The sequence below is a fragment of the Pelophylax lessonae genome (assembly GCF_965119305.1).
Source record: "Pelophylax lessonae genome assembly, chromosome: 1".
Taxonomy (NCBI): domain Eukaryota; kingdom Metazoa; phylum Chordata; class Amphibia; order Anura; family Ranidae; genus Pelophylax; species Pelophylax lessonae.
In genome coordinates, this window is record NC_138768.1 from 222,870,176 (window position 1) to 222,887,526 (window position 17,351).

General features: G+C 44.7%; 1 protein-coding gene across 2 annotated transcripts in view; it reads left to right on the forward strand.

Annotated features, from left to right (window-relative positions):
• HECTD4 (HECT domain E3 ubiquitin protein ligase 4) overlaps positions 1-17,351 on the forward strand; it is a 335,164-nt gene that overhangs the window by 167,195 nt on the left and 150,618 nt on the right. For both annotated transcript variants that reach the window (XM_082265115.1, XM_082265116.1), the window contains exons 18-22: positions 5,249-5,373; positions 6,896-7,049; positions 7,188-7,288; positions 9,416-9,614; positions 12,513-12,632. In XM_082265115.1, the coding sequence (XP_082121241.1) occupies positions 5,249-5,373; positions 6,896-7,049; positions 7,188-7,288; positions 9,416-9,614; positions 12,513-12,632 (699 nt within the window). The remainder of the gene's footprint in view (positions 1-5,248; positions 5,374-6,895; positions 7,050-7,187; positions 7,289-9,415; positions 9,615-12,512; positions 12,633-17,351) is intronic.

The window sequence follows — 17,351 nt, forward strand, 5'->3', positions numbered from 1 at the left end:
GTCCTCCAGCTGCCTTGGCTGCTTATGGGACGCAGAAAAGGCGCAAAACGTCGCAGGTGTACCCCTGCACTGATGATTTCCAAAACGCTGTGAAAGAACAGTGGCGTAATATACGCAAGCCATTTGCTGTACCTAGTAGGTTTAAGCTACGCTATCCCTTTACGCCTGCTACTGATGAGCGCTGGTGTATTCCACCGCCGGTGGATCATGCGATAGCGGTTTTGAACAAATCCACTGCGATTCCGGCTGAAGACACCCCGGTGTTCCGGGATGCCACGGACAAGAGGATGGAATCTCTTGCCCGTCACACCTATTCTATTATGGGTTCTATGTTAAAAGCCTTATTTGCTTCTCTTATGGCGGCCCAAGCGGTCGCGAGCTGGACGCAGGTGCTTAGGCGGGTCCTGGTGGCTGATTCTGCCCCCCAGGCGACTTTGGATATGGTGGATCAAATCCACCAGGGTGTCATGTACTTGTGTGATGCGGACCTGGATATGGTTCCGTTGGCTGCACGTGTACACAGTGTGGCGGTGTTAAATCGCCGCCTGGTTTGGTTGAAGTGTTGGTCTGTGGATCAATCTTCCCGTAAGACTTTGGCCAATCTGCCTTATGATGGTTCTCGCCTTTTTGGCGAATCCTTAGATGCACTAATTAAGGGAGTCACGGGTGGTAAGAGCACGCTCTTGCCCCAATCCCACAAGCCCAAGGCGGCTCCTGGTAAGAAGCATGCTTCCTTTCGACCCCATCAGGGGTCCTTTCGTGCCTTTCGGTCACACTATAGGGGCAAGCCGTCAAAGGGTCAAGGCTCCCACAAGAAGCCGTGGGCTGGTAAGCAAAAGTCCGGCCAATCCGGTTCTGCGGCCCACAACAGTGCGGCCTGAAGGGGCGCCCTCACCCGAGTCTGGGGTGGGGGGACGCTTGCTCGCTTTCTCTCGGCCATGGCTGTCCCGGGTTCGGGACAGGTGGGTTCAGGAAGTCGTTCGATCTGGTTACAAGATCGAGTTTCTCTCTCGGCCGAAGAGCAGATTTTTTCCCTCAAATCTTCTGTTATCCCCGGAGCGTTTGCGGGACCTGTGTCTAGCGGTGCAGGACCTGAGGGCTCAGGGTGTGGTGGTCCCGGTGCCTCATCGGGACAGATTTCGGGGGTTCTATTCCAATCTGTTCACCGTGCCCAGGAAAGAGGGCAAGGTACGTCCGATTCTGGACTTGAAGGCGCTGAACCGCTTTGTGCGGGTGCGCAAATTCCGCATGGAATCCCTGCGGTCGGTGGTGGCTGCCCTGGTTCCGGGGGAGTTCATGGCTTCCATCGACTTGAAGGATGCGTATCTTCACATCCCCATTTTCGAGGGTCACCATAGGTACCTTCGATTCGCCATAGCGGAGGATCATTACCAATTTGTGGCTTTGCCTTTCGGTCTCGCCTCGGCTCCGAGGGTGTTCACCAAAGTGCTGGCTCCGGTTCTGGCCTTGTTGAGAGCCCAGGGCATATCGGTCCTGGGATATCTGGACGATATTCTGGTTCGGTCTGCGACCAACCAAGGTCTGGTGCAGGATCTGTCCGTCACGTTGCAGACTCTGCAAGAGTTTGGTTGGACGATCAATTTCCCAAAATCAACATTGTGCCCGTCAGTCCGCCTCCCATACCTGGGAATGATTCTGGACTCTGTCCAGGCGAAGGTCTTCCTACCGGACGACAAACTCAGGACTCTTCAGGAGGGAGTCAGGTCCCTCAGGGACAATCAGTTCTCGTCCATTCGGACGTGCATGCGGTGTCTGGGATTGATGGTCTCGGCTTTCGAGGCGATTCCCTTCGCTCAGTTTCACACTCGGGGTCTCCAAGCGGAGATATTGTCCAAGTGGGACGGGCGACCGCACTCTCTGGATCTTCAGATATCCTTGAGTTCTCAGACCAGAAGGGATCTTCTGTGGTGGCTTCGGTCCCCCTCAGTGTCGGGGGGCAAGTCTTTTCGTCTCCTTTCGTGGACGGTGATCACCACGGACGCCAGCCTGTCGGGCTGGGGTGGTGTTCTGGGCGTTCTGTCCGCCCAGGGTGTGTGGTCGAAGGAGGAATCCTCCCTTCCGATCAACGTTCTGGAACTGCGAGCGATACTCCTCTGTCTTCGTCGTTGGACGGACAGTCTCCACGGCTGTCCGGTCAGGGTGCAGACGGACAATGCCACGGCGGTGGCTTACATCAATCACCAAGGGGGCACCAGGAGTGCCCAGGCGGCTCGAGAGGTGGCTGCGATTCTGTCTTGGGCCGAGACGCATGTCCCGGCAATATCAGCAGTTCACATTCCGGGAGTGGAAAATTGGCAGGCGGATTATCTGAGCCGCCAGACCCTGGACCAGGGGGAATGGTCCCTTCACCCGGATGTCTTCCAGATGTTGTGCGCGAAGTGGGGTCTTCCGGAGGTAGACCTGTTCGCGTCTGGTCTGAACAACAAAGTTCCACGGTTCGTGGCAAGGACGCGCGATCCTCGGGCAGACGCGTCGGACGCGTTGGTTGCCCCGTGGCATCAGTACCGACTGATGTATGCGTTTCCACCGCTTCAATTGCTGTCCAGGTTCCTTCGCAGGTTGCACTCGGAACCAACTGCGGTGATTCTTGTGGCACCGGACTGGCCTCGCCGGTCCTGGTACACAGACCTCGTAAATCTGGCAATCGACGTCCCGTGGCGTCTGCCTCTTCGAGAAGATCTTCTGTCGCAAGGACCGATCTTCCATCCTGCTTTACAGTCGCTGGCTTTGACGGCCTGGCTGTTGAAACCGAGGTCCTGAAGAACAGGGGTCTTTCCCCTGAGGTCATTCACACCTTGATCAATGCGAGGAAGTCTTCCTCGGGGAAGGTTTACTACCGTACTTGGAAGGCGTATTTTGCCTGGTGCGAATCCAGGGGTTTCTCTCCTACCACTTATTCAGTGTCTAGGGTATTGTCCTTCCTTCAGACGGGTGTTGAACAGCGTTTGGCGCTGGCTACGATCAAAGGTCAGGTGTCCGCTTTGGCCGTTCTGTTTCAGCGTCCTGTGGCATCTAACGCTTTGGTTAGCACTTTTGTGCAGGGGGTACGTCATCTGATCCCTCCTAGGAAGGACCCTCTACCCCCTTGGGACTTGAATCTAGTCCTGTCTGTTTTGCAGCGTGCTCCTTTTGAAAGGATCAGGGAGATCTCGCTGTCTTTGTTATCCAAGAAGGTCGCCTTTTTGGTGGCTATCACTTCGGCTCGTCGAGTGTCGGAGCTGGCAGCCTTGTCCTGCAAGTCTCCGTATCTGGTTGTGCATTTGGACAAGGTGGTCTTGCGACCTAACCCTTCCTTTCTTCCAAAGAGGGTTTCGGACTTTCATCTCAATGAGGATATTGTCCTGCCTTCGCTCTGCGCGAAGCCTAAGCATCCGACGGAGGTGCTGCTTCACTCCTTGGATGTTGTCCGGGCGATTAGAGTCTACTTGAAGTCGACTGAGTCTTTTCGCAAGTCGGATGCCTTGTTTGTTCTTCCGGAAGGTCCTCGGAAGGGCATGACGGCGTCGGCTTCTACCATCGCCAAATGGATCAGACAGACCATTGAACAGGCCTACGCTTTGAAGGGGAAAGTTCCCCCTGTACCTGTGAAGGCGCACTCTACCAGGTCTCTGAGTACGTCTTGGGCCTGTCGTCATGGGGCCTCTGTGGCCCAGGTGTGTAAGGCGGCGACTTGGTCGACCGTTCACACTTTCACAAAATTCTACAGAGTAGATGTTCAGGCATCGGCTGATGCTTCCTTTGGCCGCAAGGTTCTTAGTGCGGCTGTTCCCTAGAGCCCTTGTTGCGGGTTCTTTGACTGTTTGGGACTTTTGTTTTTTCCCTGGGTTTTCTTGCTCCTGTTGAGCGAGTGTTTTGTTCTTATGCCCAACTGGTTTCCTTCCTTTGGTAAGGTTCCTTTCTCTGATGGGGAGACGGCGTTGCCTTGGGCGCGGCTGCGTTCTTCCCACCCCTCATGTTTACACTGCTTTGGGACATCCCATTGGTGATGAATATGAAGGGGCGGCGACTGTCGGAGGACGTAAGAGAAAACGGAATTTTTGTAAAATCTTACCTGTAAAATTCCTTTCTCTGAGTCCTCCGACAGTCGCCGCCCCCGCCCCTCTTTTGGGGTTTTTCATGTACTCTCTACTGCTATTTCACTGAAACTGGTTTGGTTACAGGAAGTGGAGGGTTATGTACTGAGGGGACCACCCCCTGGGGGTGGGGATATGTTAAAAGTCTTTTGTACTAACATATTCTATTGCCTAGCTACTCCTACGGATAAGAGGACATAACCCATTGGTGATGAATATGAAGGGGCGGCGACTGTCGGAGGACTCAGAGAAAGGAATTTTACAGGTAAGATTTTACAAAAATTCCGTTTTTTTTAATGCAAAAAATGTGCATTTATTATTTTTTTCTTAAAGGTGAACTTATCCTTTAAAGGTCTCTCTTGTGAATATGTAGGAAATATTATTTCAGTTGTAGCTTCGTCTTGAGGGTCATTGTCTGCGTGTTTTTCTTGTTCTGTGTAAATAAAAATAGCCAAGAAACGCACAGTTTTTTTTCTCCTTTTGACGTTTTATTGAATATTGATTGAAGATTGAATAGCTAAGTTTTGACTCTTTAATAGTACCTTGCATTCTGATTCTGGAGCAGCTATATTTCAGTAGCCTCAGCGTGCACAAAGGCAGGTGATTTTTAATTTTCAACTTTCATCCTATTATCATTACCTCTTGAAGTCTTGTTAGTCTAAAAGTTTTTTTTTTTTTTTAATCAGATAATTTTTATTGAAGTTTTTGCACACAATACAAAACAAAACCAGACAAAAAAAGAAAGAAAAGGGTGGACAAAACCATGAGAGAAAGCATCAACACTGTACGATAGGAAATAATGCATGGGTATAGGGGGAGACTAAAAGTTATACAACTTTTTGCAGCCAACAGACAAGAGAGGCTGTAGTTTGATATAAAGGCATAGCTTTTTGCCATTACCATACAGGATTATCACAGATTATATATTCTAAAAACAACACCGTTAAAACAAGTGTAGACTTTTATCTGCTGTATAAATGATAATGGTAGGCCAGCTTTAGTCACCTGCAACTGTTTGCTGCTCATTACAGAAATCTTCAGTTACCCTTACTTTGTTTTGGAGGATAGCTGAGCAAAAAAGCTGAGCAAAAAAAAAAAAAAGATGTTTTCAGATATGTCTCAACTAATCCAGCTTTTATTTCTTTTTTTCTTAGGAACTGCAAACTAGCATTTTGAATTTGGCAACCCAGATTTTAACTGGGTGTGATGAAGTACTGGAAATGCTACAGAGAGTAACGACTGCTCTCATCAACAGTGACATTCCTGATAAAGATTTTAGGTATGACCTTGCTCAGTATATCACTGGAAAGCTAGCGGGACATTTTTTTTACCTTAATGCATATAATGCATTAAGGTACAAAATGTTGTGACTTTAGAACCACTTAAAAGCTCCCTGTACACGAGTCCTCATAAATACCTTAAAGTTATTCCATAAATCGTCATCTGCATTCATACCCTTTGTCTGCATCTGCAAATTGTTCTGCTCTCAATGTCTCACTTTGTAGCCACACATTCAGATGTACTGGTAGCAGAGGCTACAAGTGTGATGACGAAGGATAGACCATATCCCTGGCATCCCTTTAGAGTAATAGGTTTTGTCCTGCGGCATCAGGATGGTGCAGGTAGCTGTCCTGATCAGTTGCTTGATTACGGATTTAGAAGCAGGACTGATGGTGTGTAATCAAGCAACTGATGGACAGACTGCATGACTGAAGACTACACCATCCATTGGTCAACTCCCTTCCTGGAGCATGCACGTATAAAGAGTGCCAGGGGATATATTCTTTCACTCTGGTTGAGATGGAAGAGGACCAGGAACACTGCAAGCAACCATGGGAGATATAGTTTTGCTGTCAGCAGGAAAATGATGTATCACCTTCCCCTGCTGGCTGTGTTATAAAGAGCAGGATATACTAATAAACAGAAGCTGCAGCTACAGGTATGAACTGGGGTAATGTACACTTAAAAAAAATAAATAAATATGTAAACAATTCTTATACAGTATTTTATTATTACTTAAAGTGGTTGCAAAGACTTAAGGTTTTTTTTTTTTTTTTTACCTTAATGCTTTCGCAGCATTAAAATAAAAAACCTTCTGCATGCAGCTGCCCCCCCAGCAGCTCTGTGCACAAGAGCAGAGCCTCTCTCTGCTCTCTACCTCCTCATTGGTTCCTGCTGCTATCAATCTCAGCCACGCTCAGTGTGTCAATGGGCACAGTAGTGAGCCTGCATAACTGTCCCAAGAGCAAGCAGCTTGCTATAATGGGCATTTGGCAGCAGGGAGGAGCCAAGAGCGCCGGCGGGTGACTCCAGAAGAGGAGGATTGGGGCTGCTCTGTGTAAAACTATTGCACAGAGCAGGTTAGTAGAACATGTTGGTTTTTATTTAAAAAAAAAAAAAAATAAAATAAAATTGATTGTTTACAATGACTTTAATGTAATGAATGTGACCTTAGTAGTAATGTAAAGAAACTTCCATCTGACACCGCAGCAGTAAACCATAATTCACTGATAAACTGCCAACCCTTGTTGGGTTAGTGTGTAGATCCTTGTTTTGCACTGTAGCAACAATAGTATTAACTGAACTGTATTGGTTAGACGGTGTGTAAAACAAGCAGGCCTGGTAATTTGCGTTACTCAATTTTGTACTGCTGCCCAAAGCCACTAGTCAATTCGGTAGACAAAGATGACCTTTCTCTGCGCTTTTTTTGAAATTTTTGTTCAAACAGAACATGGATTGCCTTCAGTAGGTGCATGAAATGCAAGTGGTTGACAGTGTTGCAATTCTTTTTTCTATTTCAGATTAAAAGGTCTAGAGCAAATTACCAAGTCCACTATGCTTGGCCATCTCCTCCCAGTACTACTTACGTCTCTCATGCACCCCAATCTGCAGACCTTAATAATGGCGGATGCTCTGATGCCTCAACTAGTGCAACTTGTACTCTACACTAGTCAGGTAAGACCTAAAGCTCCAAACTGATGCCACTGTAAATCAGCAGTTCTTTGTGAAACAATGTACTCAACACACAGGACAGGTAATCGAGTTACTGTCTTATCAAATATCATCCTCATACTGTTATTTCCCTTTATTTAGACTGCTCTACTGCTTAAAACTCAGTGTACCGCTCTGGCAGATGTGGGAACTTCCCCTAGTGGGATTTCAGAGCAAAAGACCAAAGTTTCACCAGATGACAGGTAATCTATGTTAGTCTGAATTTTTATGTTTTCCTGCCAAATTTCTCTTCTCTAGTAAATGGAAAAAGAAAATACTGTAAACCCTCGCTGTGTGTGTGTAAAATTTGTATCCAACCAACCAACACTTCATTCTGTACTCTGACTGGCTTGATAAAGTGTGAGGCCTAATCGTTGCATAGCCTCTCAACAGCAATATGGCCCTTGGTAAAACACTGCTTTACGTGTGATTTATTTGTTAAAGTGGTGAAACGCAAAGTAACCATGATCAATATAAAACTGTTTGGAAGAAAAATAACTTCTTGTCTCATGAGATCCAATGTATTGTGAGGCTGCCAAAAATGATCAGTCTTTTAAGTATTCCAGTATGGCACAGGAAGTAAAGGAAAAACTTTCCAATGGCACATAGCAGCGGGGGGGGGGGGGGGGGGGGACTTGGCAGTGGGTTTGACCCTTTGTGACAAATCTATATCTATATATATATATATATATATAGATAGATAGATAGATAGATAGATGTATATAGATAGATGTATATAAATCTATATTTATTCAAATCTAAATAAAAACATTTTTGGCTGCAAATACACTTTTTTTTATTACTTTTTATTGTGAGAATGCAAATAACAAGAACAATGGCCGCAACATTTGGCCGGCAAGTTAAATCAAGAAAGACAATATACAGTATGTTAGAAGTTGAGTGATACCTAGCAGGGTGGGGTCTTGTGGTGTACATTAGGAAATATTTGAATGGCTGGCGGTTGGAGTAGTAAGTAGCAAGCAAAGGGATGATCTCAAATTTTAGATTCACGTGTTAAATTTAGGAGAGGAGTGGAATGTCAGTTGGAGGATCATTGGCTAGGAGTGTGAGTAGATACCATTGAGTATGTTGAAAGCATTTCATTATATATTGTGTTTCTACGGGCAAGGTTTGAATGACCGATTCCCAAAGGTTGAAGAAATTTTGAACCCGTAATTCCTTATGTAGGGAGGCCTCCACCCATTTAATGCAAAAAACATAGAATACTTTAGCTATAAATAAATAGTAGGGGATTCTGGGTAGTTCCACTTATGTAAAAGGCTAAGTTCACACTGGCATTGAGAGCAAGCATTTAAGGGGACTTTTTAACGCTACTCAAATGCCTATGCAAATTATATTAAGGACAGCACAGAGTGCTATTCACATTATCCAAAACATGAAGTACTACTGTTGCTTTGCTTCAAAAGCCTCATGTCGAGTCTTGCGGAGTTTGAAGCTTTTTAACACTTTCCATTCAAGTCTGTGGTAACGCTTTCCAAATGCACTGGCAGGCATTTGCAGCACGTTTAAATGAGTTTAGAAAAAAAATAAAAAAATCATGCAGGAGAATTATAATGATAGAGGCGAGCATAGTGTCCTGCAGTCATCTCCTTATATGCACTTCCTGTTTGTGCTGCTTGAAGATGGCTGACATCAACGTCTGAGGGTAGGTGTTTAAAAAATTACACAGAGCATAAAAGCGCCCTTTAGAATATCTCTGAGAGACAATAGCACCTGGATGCCCTTCTCTTCCTTGGCGCAGCCAATTGCTCATACAGCAGCATCATCTGCAGGAGGCCAAATATCAGATAAAGCATAATAAAAGAATCCATGCTGCTGCCTTCCCTGCTAATGGGGTATGCATAGGAAATATTCAGCATGAAAAGCCACACCTCAAAAAAAAAAAAAGGCGTTTGTGGATCGGTTTTAACGCGCATCAAACGCCTCAAAACTCGCATAGGGCGCTTGGGGACCAATTTTTTAGCGTCGTTAATTCTTGTAAAACGCCAGTCTAACGCCCATACTAAAGCGCATTAAACATATAGGAGCATTTGTTAAGAGTTATGTGTGAACAAGCCCATATAGAATTCCCTGCCACGGGGATTTGATAGTAAGCAGTTGCTTGCAGCCCCTTGAGATTTTAATGCCTGGGAGATAATTATGCCAAAAATAACTCATTCGGGAATTAGAGGTAAGTAGGTGCTGCTGACCGCTTTTGTGCCATAGTTAGTTTCCCCTATAAGCATGGGATGGAAGGTGTTTCTACAGGAATTGTTCTTTTTGTTGGGTCCACATATACATATCCTCTTCTTTTCCTTGTTGTGTCTCAGGATGCTTGAAGAGAAGGAAGAGCCTGGTTTTCTTACTGGACTGAAGATACCAGCTCCATGGGCTGCAGGAAAAACTGTGGAGACCGCACATCCTGTTAGAGACAATTACAAGTTCAAAGAAAGTGTACACATTCCTGGGGCTCGATGTCTCTACCTCCGCTTTGACAGCAGGTGTTCCTCGCAATATGATTATGATAAGGTTTGTGCACTTATGAATCTGCTTATTGGACAGTTGTCTAATGCTGGCCATACACTAGCCAAAAGATCTTTCGAAAATCTGTAATTTGGTCCGATCGTTCATTTTTCGTCCAGTTAATGGGCACAAACAGAAAATCGTTTTTAACTTTTCAGAGCCGAATAAAATAGAAGGAACAGTTTTGAAAATATGCTGGCAGAACGATAAGCTAACGAAAAATTGAAAGGTTTCCCGGCTGACCTGTTTGCACTAGGCATATGTGAAAAACTTAACGAAAAACTGATTCATTTATGTCCATTGAACGATTTATTGTTCGAAATTCGGTCATTACATGATGGCACGATCGTCTGCTCTCAAGGCCAATTTTTCGTTTTTCGAAAATGAGTTTGCCCGATATTTTGGCTAGTTTATGGCCAGCTTAAGGCTTAGCCGTACATGTTAAGATTTCTCTTGTTCAGCCCCATGGACTATCAATCAATAGATTCCAATACATGCTACAGTCTAGAGAGAAGAATCCCCCCTGCCAGGTATTTAATTCAGACAGCTATTGCTCTCATGGATGTCAGAATACCTTAACAGTGACTGATTGGTTACAGTTAATGTTGGGCCGAGAACTTTTCACCCGGCTCCTTGATTTTCAGATGAAAATTGGTTGAGCTGGATAACGTTGACAGGGCCACACACAGCTTGAATTTTAGACAGTTTATTAGGCAATTGGTCAAAATTCAAGTCGTGTATGTCCAGCATAAGCACTGTTGATATTTGAACTACAATGAGTAATTTGTTAAATGATGCTTTTGAATTCTAAACAGAACAAAGCAAAACCCCTGCGCTATCAAATAACACAATAAGCAAACTGGGGGATTGTGGCAGCTGCCTCTACAGCCTTACCAAAGCTGAGGGAAATGAATAAGAATAAATGTGTGCGGAGCTGCGCTAAACAAAAAAATATAATAAATAGATATGTAGTGAATAAATGTAGCAATCAAGTCTTAAAATCAAATGTGACAATCCAGACACAAAATTGAATGTTCATATAGAGATACCTATTATAGTCACTTCTTGTGAAATCAAATATACAAAAACAAAGATAGTGTATATACAGAAATCAGTGTAAATAAAATGTAGTGCACTAAAGTGATGAAGGTGAATAGTGCATAAATATTGGAATAATTGGATTAGTAGCTGCCACAGGGAGAACAGGGGATCAGGATTTGAGCCAGTCTGGATGTCAGCATTTCTCAGCGTGTGAGCCTTACATATGAAAGTGGGTGGGCAATTTGTTCCGGTGAGTTGCCATTCTCACTGATTATCACAACGGTGGATGCAAATATCTTTCTGGGGATCCTGGCTACACGGTGGTGTTTCCTGTCTGGTGGATTAGCTTTTCTTAGTGATCTTTTACTACATGATCTTACTCTTGGATTATCTTCTCTATGAATATTAGACTGATCATTTCTTGTCTGCGCTACTAATACTTTTACTTTAGAATCCATATGGGATTTGAGTTATGTATTGAATTTTATAGTGCATAAATATACAGACAGAAACAAATTATTTTCTTATTATAACAAGTTCATCGTTGTGAACAGTGTAAAAAACATATATGTGAACATTCCAAAACGCGATCAGTGGGCTGATATATAAATAACTCCAGCACCAGGTGGTAGAATGTAGATGAAATGACACCTGGGTGTACTACACCCTTACCTTGCTGCTGTAAGGTAACCGCATGTAGTAAATCACAGGCAGTCTTGCAGTCAGTCCCAAATGAGAACCAATGCGTCCTAAAGATGAAACGGCAGGAACATCCACGTACCGATATATGTATGTCCCGACCAGTTCGCCGGCCGCACTTCCGGGTTTGCCTACCACCTGACGTCCCAACACATATCGTCACAGTCATCTTCCTCCCGTTTTATCTATACCAATCTGTGAGTTACTACTTTTATTTAAATAAATCGTGCAAAAATTACTACAGTTATATAGTGTCTTCTATTTGTGCTTTGTTCAAATTGGAGACTCTAAGATGCCTTGGTTCTCATTTAGGACTTACTGCAAGACTCCTTGTGTCTTACTACATGCTGTTACCTTACAGCAGTAAGGTAAGGGTGTAATACACCTAGAGGAGTGATTTCATCTATATTCTACCACCTGGTGCTGGAGTTATTTATATATCTGCCCACTGATCGCGTTTTGGAATGTTCACCTATTTTTTTTTTTTTACACTGTTCACGACGATGCACTTGTTATAATAAGAAAATAATTTGTTTCTGTCTGCATATTTATGCACTATTCACCTTTATCACTTTAGTGCACTACATTTTATTTACACCTATTTATGTATATACACAATCTTTGTTTTTGTATATTTGATTTCACAAGAAGTGACTATAATAGGTATCTCTATATGAACATTCAATTTTGTGTCTGGATTGTCACATTTGCATTTATAAGACTTGATTGCTACATTTATTCACTATATATCTATTTACTATATTTTTTGTTTAGCGCTGCTGCGCACACATTTATTCTTATGCTTTTGAATTCTAACCACCGACTGCACACTTTAGGCTAGGTCTACACAGGCCGTTTTATTCTGTTATGCTGAGAGTTAAATACTTGCAAGTCATCTGATAAACAGCATTGATTTTGTTGTGCTATAAATGAGGTGACTGCCAACAAATGATTAAAGACAACGTTTAGTATAGCTCCCTGAATTGGAACAGTATGGAGGAGGGAATGTAAGACTGCTAGTGACCCAGACTGCTGCTTGTGTGTAAGAACAGTATTAGGACTTTCCAACAGGGTATTTTACAGTTGCAAAAATCTTTAAGGAGCATCATATTTATTACTGTATATGCAGACTGACTAAGTTCTGTTCTATATTTAAATATGCAGTTGGTGATTTATGCTGGCCCCAATACAAATAGCCGGAAAGTGGCAGAATATGGAGGAAATACACTTGGATATGGAAGTAGAAGTGTACTGGGAACAGGCTGGCCGAAGGATTTAGTGAAGGTACAATTCACATCTTCTACATTTATTATTTGTTTTGTAGGTGGTGTCATGTTCTGTGCTTCTTGAGAAAACGAATGTTTATCTGTCTAAAAGATTGCGTTTTGAAAATAAAAGCAGTATACAGTATATACAGTGCTCACAAAAATTAAAGGAACACATTTTAATTGGAGTATAGCACCAAATCAAGTAAACTCCTGGGTTATTGATCTGGTCAGTTAAGTAGCATAGGGGGTTGTTAATCAGTTTCAGCTGCTTTGGTGTTAATTAAATTAAAGTGTGCAGTAGATGGGCAGCAATGGGACGACCTCCAAAACAGGAATGGTTTTACAGGTGGTGGCCACTAACATTTTTTGTCCCTACTCATCATCTTCTGACTGTTTTTCACTAGTTTTGCATTTGGCTAGGGTCAGTGTCACTACTGGCCACATGAGGCAATGCCTGGACCCTATAGAGCAGTGGTCCTCAACTTCGGTCCTTGGGGCCCACTAACAGGCCAGGTTTGCAAGATAACTAAATTACATCACAGGTGATCTCATTTTCTGCTCAGTGATTGCAGTCTGTATCTCCCCAAGGTAATACTTAAAATCTGGCCTGTTATTGGGCCCAGAGGACCGGAGTTGAGGACCACTGCTATAGAGGACAGATGGTCCAACTTCTGCAGGATGGCACCTCAATACGTGCCATTGCCAGAAGGTTTGCTTTGTCTCCCAGCACAGTTTTAAGATTAAGAGATGGAAATGATTCCAGGAGACAGGCAGTTACTCAGAGAGCTGGACAGGGCCATAGAAGGACCTTATCCCATCAGCAGGACTGGTATCTGCTCCTTTGTGCAAGGAGAAACAGGCTGAGCACTGCCAGAGCCCTACAAAATGACCTCCAGCAGGCCACTGTTGTGAATGTCTTGGACCAAACAATCAGAAGCAGTCTTCATGAGAGTGGCCTGAGGGCCCGACGTCCTCTAGTTGACCCTGTGCTCATTGCCCGGCACCGTGGAGCTTGATTGGCATTTGCCATTGAACACTAGAGTTGGCAGCTCCGCTACTGGTGCCCTGTGCTTTTCACAGATGAGAGCAGGTTCACCCTGAGCATATATGACAGACAGAAAAGGGTCTGGAGAAGCTAGGGAGAAAATTATGCTGCCTGTAACATCGGTCAGCATTACCAGTTTGGTTGTGGGTCAGTAATGGTCTGGGAAGGCATATCCATGAAGGGGTGCACAAACCTCTACAGGCTAGATAATGGCACCCTAACTGCTATTAGGCATCAGGATGCAATCCTTGGACCCATTGACAGACCCTATGGCTATGCTTGTGCAGTGGATCCTAGGTTCCTCCTGGTGCACGACAATGCCCGGCCTCATGTGGCAAGAGTATGCAGCCAGTTCCTGGAGGAGGAAGAAATTGATACCACTGAATGACCCCTAAGCTTGCCTGACCTAAAACCAACAGAATACCTCTGGGACAATATGTTTTGGTCCATTCGACGCAGCTGAATGCGGCCTGTTGGGCCATCTCATGTGGCCCTGGCAGCTGTGGCACTCCTTCCTGTCTGCCCCCCCTTGTCTCGGCAATAGGCAGCAGAGAGGAGATCCTGCGCCTCTCTGTGTAGCCTCAGCACCCATTCGTCTATGCCTCCCCTGGTGTCAGCATTCAGCAGACTCCATCAGTTGACTCCAGCCCTCCTCCGGTTCTCCTCCAAACCCTGCACTTTGATTCCCAGCTCTGCCCCCCCCCCCCCCTTCTTCCCGGCCGCAGCACAATGAAAGGGGGGGTGCACCAAGATATAAGAGAGGGATGGGGACTTTTGACTTCTGATGGTGAGGGGGGGGGGCTCTTGAAATCTGATGTAAGGGGGGGGTGGGTTTCTCTGGACATCTAGTCTTAACAGATACAACCGGTCCTTTGAGGGCAAACATAATGCTGATGCAGCCCATGATGAAATTTAGTTCTAGCACAAGGCTTTTCCGACAGAGGCCAACAAGCATTCGCCAAAACCTTTTTCACAATGAAGGGGCACCCTGACTCCTAAGATTGCAGGGGATTTCTTTTACAGTTTGCCTCTTTGGTTCACAGACGTCCCAGACCTGTGGGTTAAATCAGTGGTTTTAAATGGGTGCAAAATAGAGTTCCAAACTTTACCCTCAGACAGCTTTCTGTTTTTTAATGTGTTACTAAACCCACAACAGTATAATCAGTGTGGTATATGCAATAAAGCATACGAACCTAAGGGGTTAATCCTGTGCATTGAGTAAAAAGGCTCTTTGATCCTGTTGTCTTTTGATCCTTCCCTTCTTCCACAGTGCCCAATCCATCTCCTTACAGTACAGAGCCTTGGGGGCACTCTGCACATTCTCAGTTTAGTGTGTATTGCTAGAGAATTTTTTTTTTTCTTGAGAGTGTGAATGTGATCAGCACAGGGCCAATCAGCACTGTCTAGACAGAGTCAGGGGTCCTGCAACATTTGTCCTATTCTGCATCTAAAAGCCTTTAACAAATTCCTTCAAATTACAACATTTTGAATGGTATCTGCAAGGTCGTTTATTGCCTCTCTGAGACATTGTGAATACATGGCATCTGTGGACATCTAAATATCAAAGATGCCTAGCTACATGTTTCAGTGACCCACCTCATCCACGCGTCTTGCACTTTGCATTCTTCGGCCTATCCTCTGCTACCAGGTCTTGGCACCTTTATTGAACTCAGGGCATCCAAGTCACAGGTTATCTAAATGACTTTCTTCTGAAGGACTCCTCTCCCTTGCATCTATCAGAAAATGTCAAAGACAAATCCGCTGGTCCAGGCCAGGCTGGGTGATCTCTGTTCTCCAGCTTTCCCTTCACCTGGTATTCATGGGTCCAGTCTTGGACGCGTCACAAGCAAGTTTTTCTCCCAGAAAAGACCGTTCTTTCTCCAAGAACAAATGCTCTAGAATTGAGATCCAAAGGACATCCCGTAATGGGATTTGCCATGTGAATTCAAGAACTAAAGGTAACCTCCTTTGAGACAGTACCATTCGCTCAATTCCATTCAAAAATTCTAAAGCTAAACATTTTGTCGACCTGGCAGTCGCAGGCTCCTTCTCTTGCTCTAACCATTCTCCTATCCAGCCAAGCAATTAGTTCACTATCTTTCTGTATCACCACCCCAGTTGTAACAATGGCAAAGTCCTCTTTCTTTATCACTAGAAAGTTATCACACCAGATGCAAATCTCTTAGGCTTGGGAGGAGTGTTCCAATCACTGACAGTCCAAGAAACCTTGTCATGGGGTGGGGAAACTAAGCTCAACATCAATATCTTGGAGCTCAGAACAGTCTAGTTGACCTTACAGCAATGGACCCTCCTTTGAAGGGACTCCCAATCAGGGTGCAGTCAGACAATGCCACTGCTGTGGCCTACATCTGCCATTAAAGGGGCACCAGGTTGCCTTGAAAGAAGCAAATCTGATAATCTCATAGACCCAGGCCCTTCAGTTCCGGAGATTACTCTGTACCTTGCATTCAGATGTTCCTACAAACAGGCCACAATGTTAATCCTTGACCAGATCTTTGCCTTAAGCTCTTTCCAAAGTCAGATATTGACCTTATCCATTCGTCAAGTGCATCAGGCTACCTTGTAAGAACATTTCTTCAAGGTTTATTTTGTATTAAGCCCCTCCCCCTTGCAGCACCCTGTGCTGTCCTTGGGACCACAGCTTGGTTGTCTCTGCCCTGCAGAAAGCACAGTTTAAACCTATCAGGGATATTCCCCTAGAGCAGGGATATGCAAACTGGCCTTCCAGATGTTACAGAGCTACAAGTCCCATGAGGCATAGCAAGACTCTGACAGCCACAAGCATGACACCCATAGGCAGAGGCATGATAGGACTTGTAGTTTAACAAAAGCTGGAGGGCCACAGTTTGCATATCCCTGCCCTAGAGGCTTTCTCATGCATAGTGGCGTTGGTTGCCATCATGTCTGCCAGACATGTTTCTGAATTTGCGGGCCTTTTCTCACTTCACAATGTCAAGGTCACCTTACGTCCAAGACCATCCTTTCTCCCGAGGGTGTATTTGGCAATCCACCTCAATGAGCACATTTTTTCTACCATCCTTATGGCCTGCTTCTAATCATCCAAAGAAGATCTATTTACATTCCCTGGATATAGTGAGAGCCCTTTGATTATACCCCAGAGCTACTTCTCTGATCAGATGGGCGGATTCCGTGTTTGTCCTGTCCTCTGGACCTCGCAAGGGACTTCCTACTTCAAAGTCCACCATACTATGATGGAGAAGGAATCTGATGGCAAGAGCTTACATTCCTAAAGCTGTAATAAAGTTACCTGTTTGATTTATACCTACAAGTGAGCCTATAATAAGGCTTACCTGTAGGTACATTAAATATCTCCTAAACGTGCCCCGTTTAGGAAGTATTTAATTTAGTAGCAGCCGGTAAAGTCAATGGAGCATGCGCACTGCGCTCTCAATGAACGGTTTGCCGTGGCCGTAACTCTCACGCGCATGAGCAAACGTGACATCATCTTTGGTTGGCCATTGCAATGGCTGGAGCCCTTAAACCTGAAAGGAAGACAGCGCAATGCTGGAGGGTTTAATTTAAAGGGAGGTCTTTCATGTGCTAGTGTGCGAACTTGAAGGAATATTTATTTATTTTTTTGTGATTTTCTACCACTTTACAGAAAAATCCCCTCCTGCGCTTTTGTGCACCCATTGCACCATATCGGTG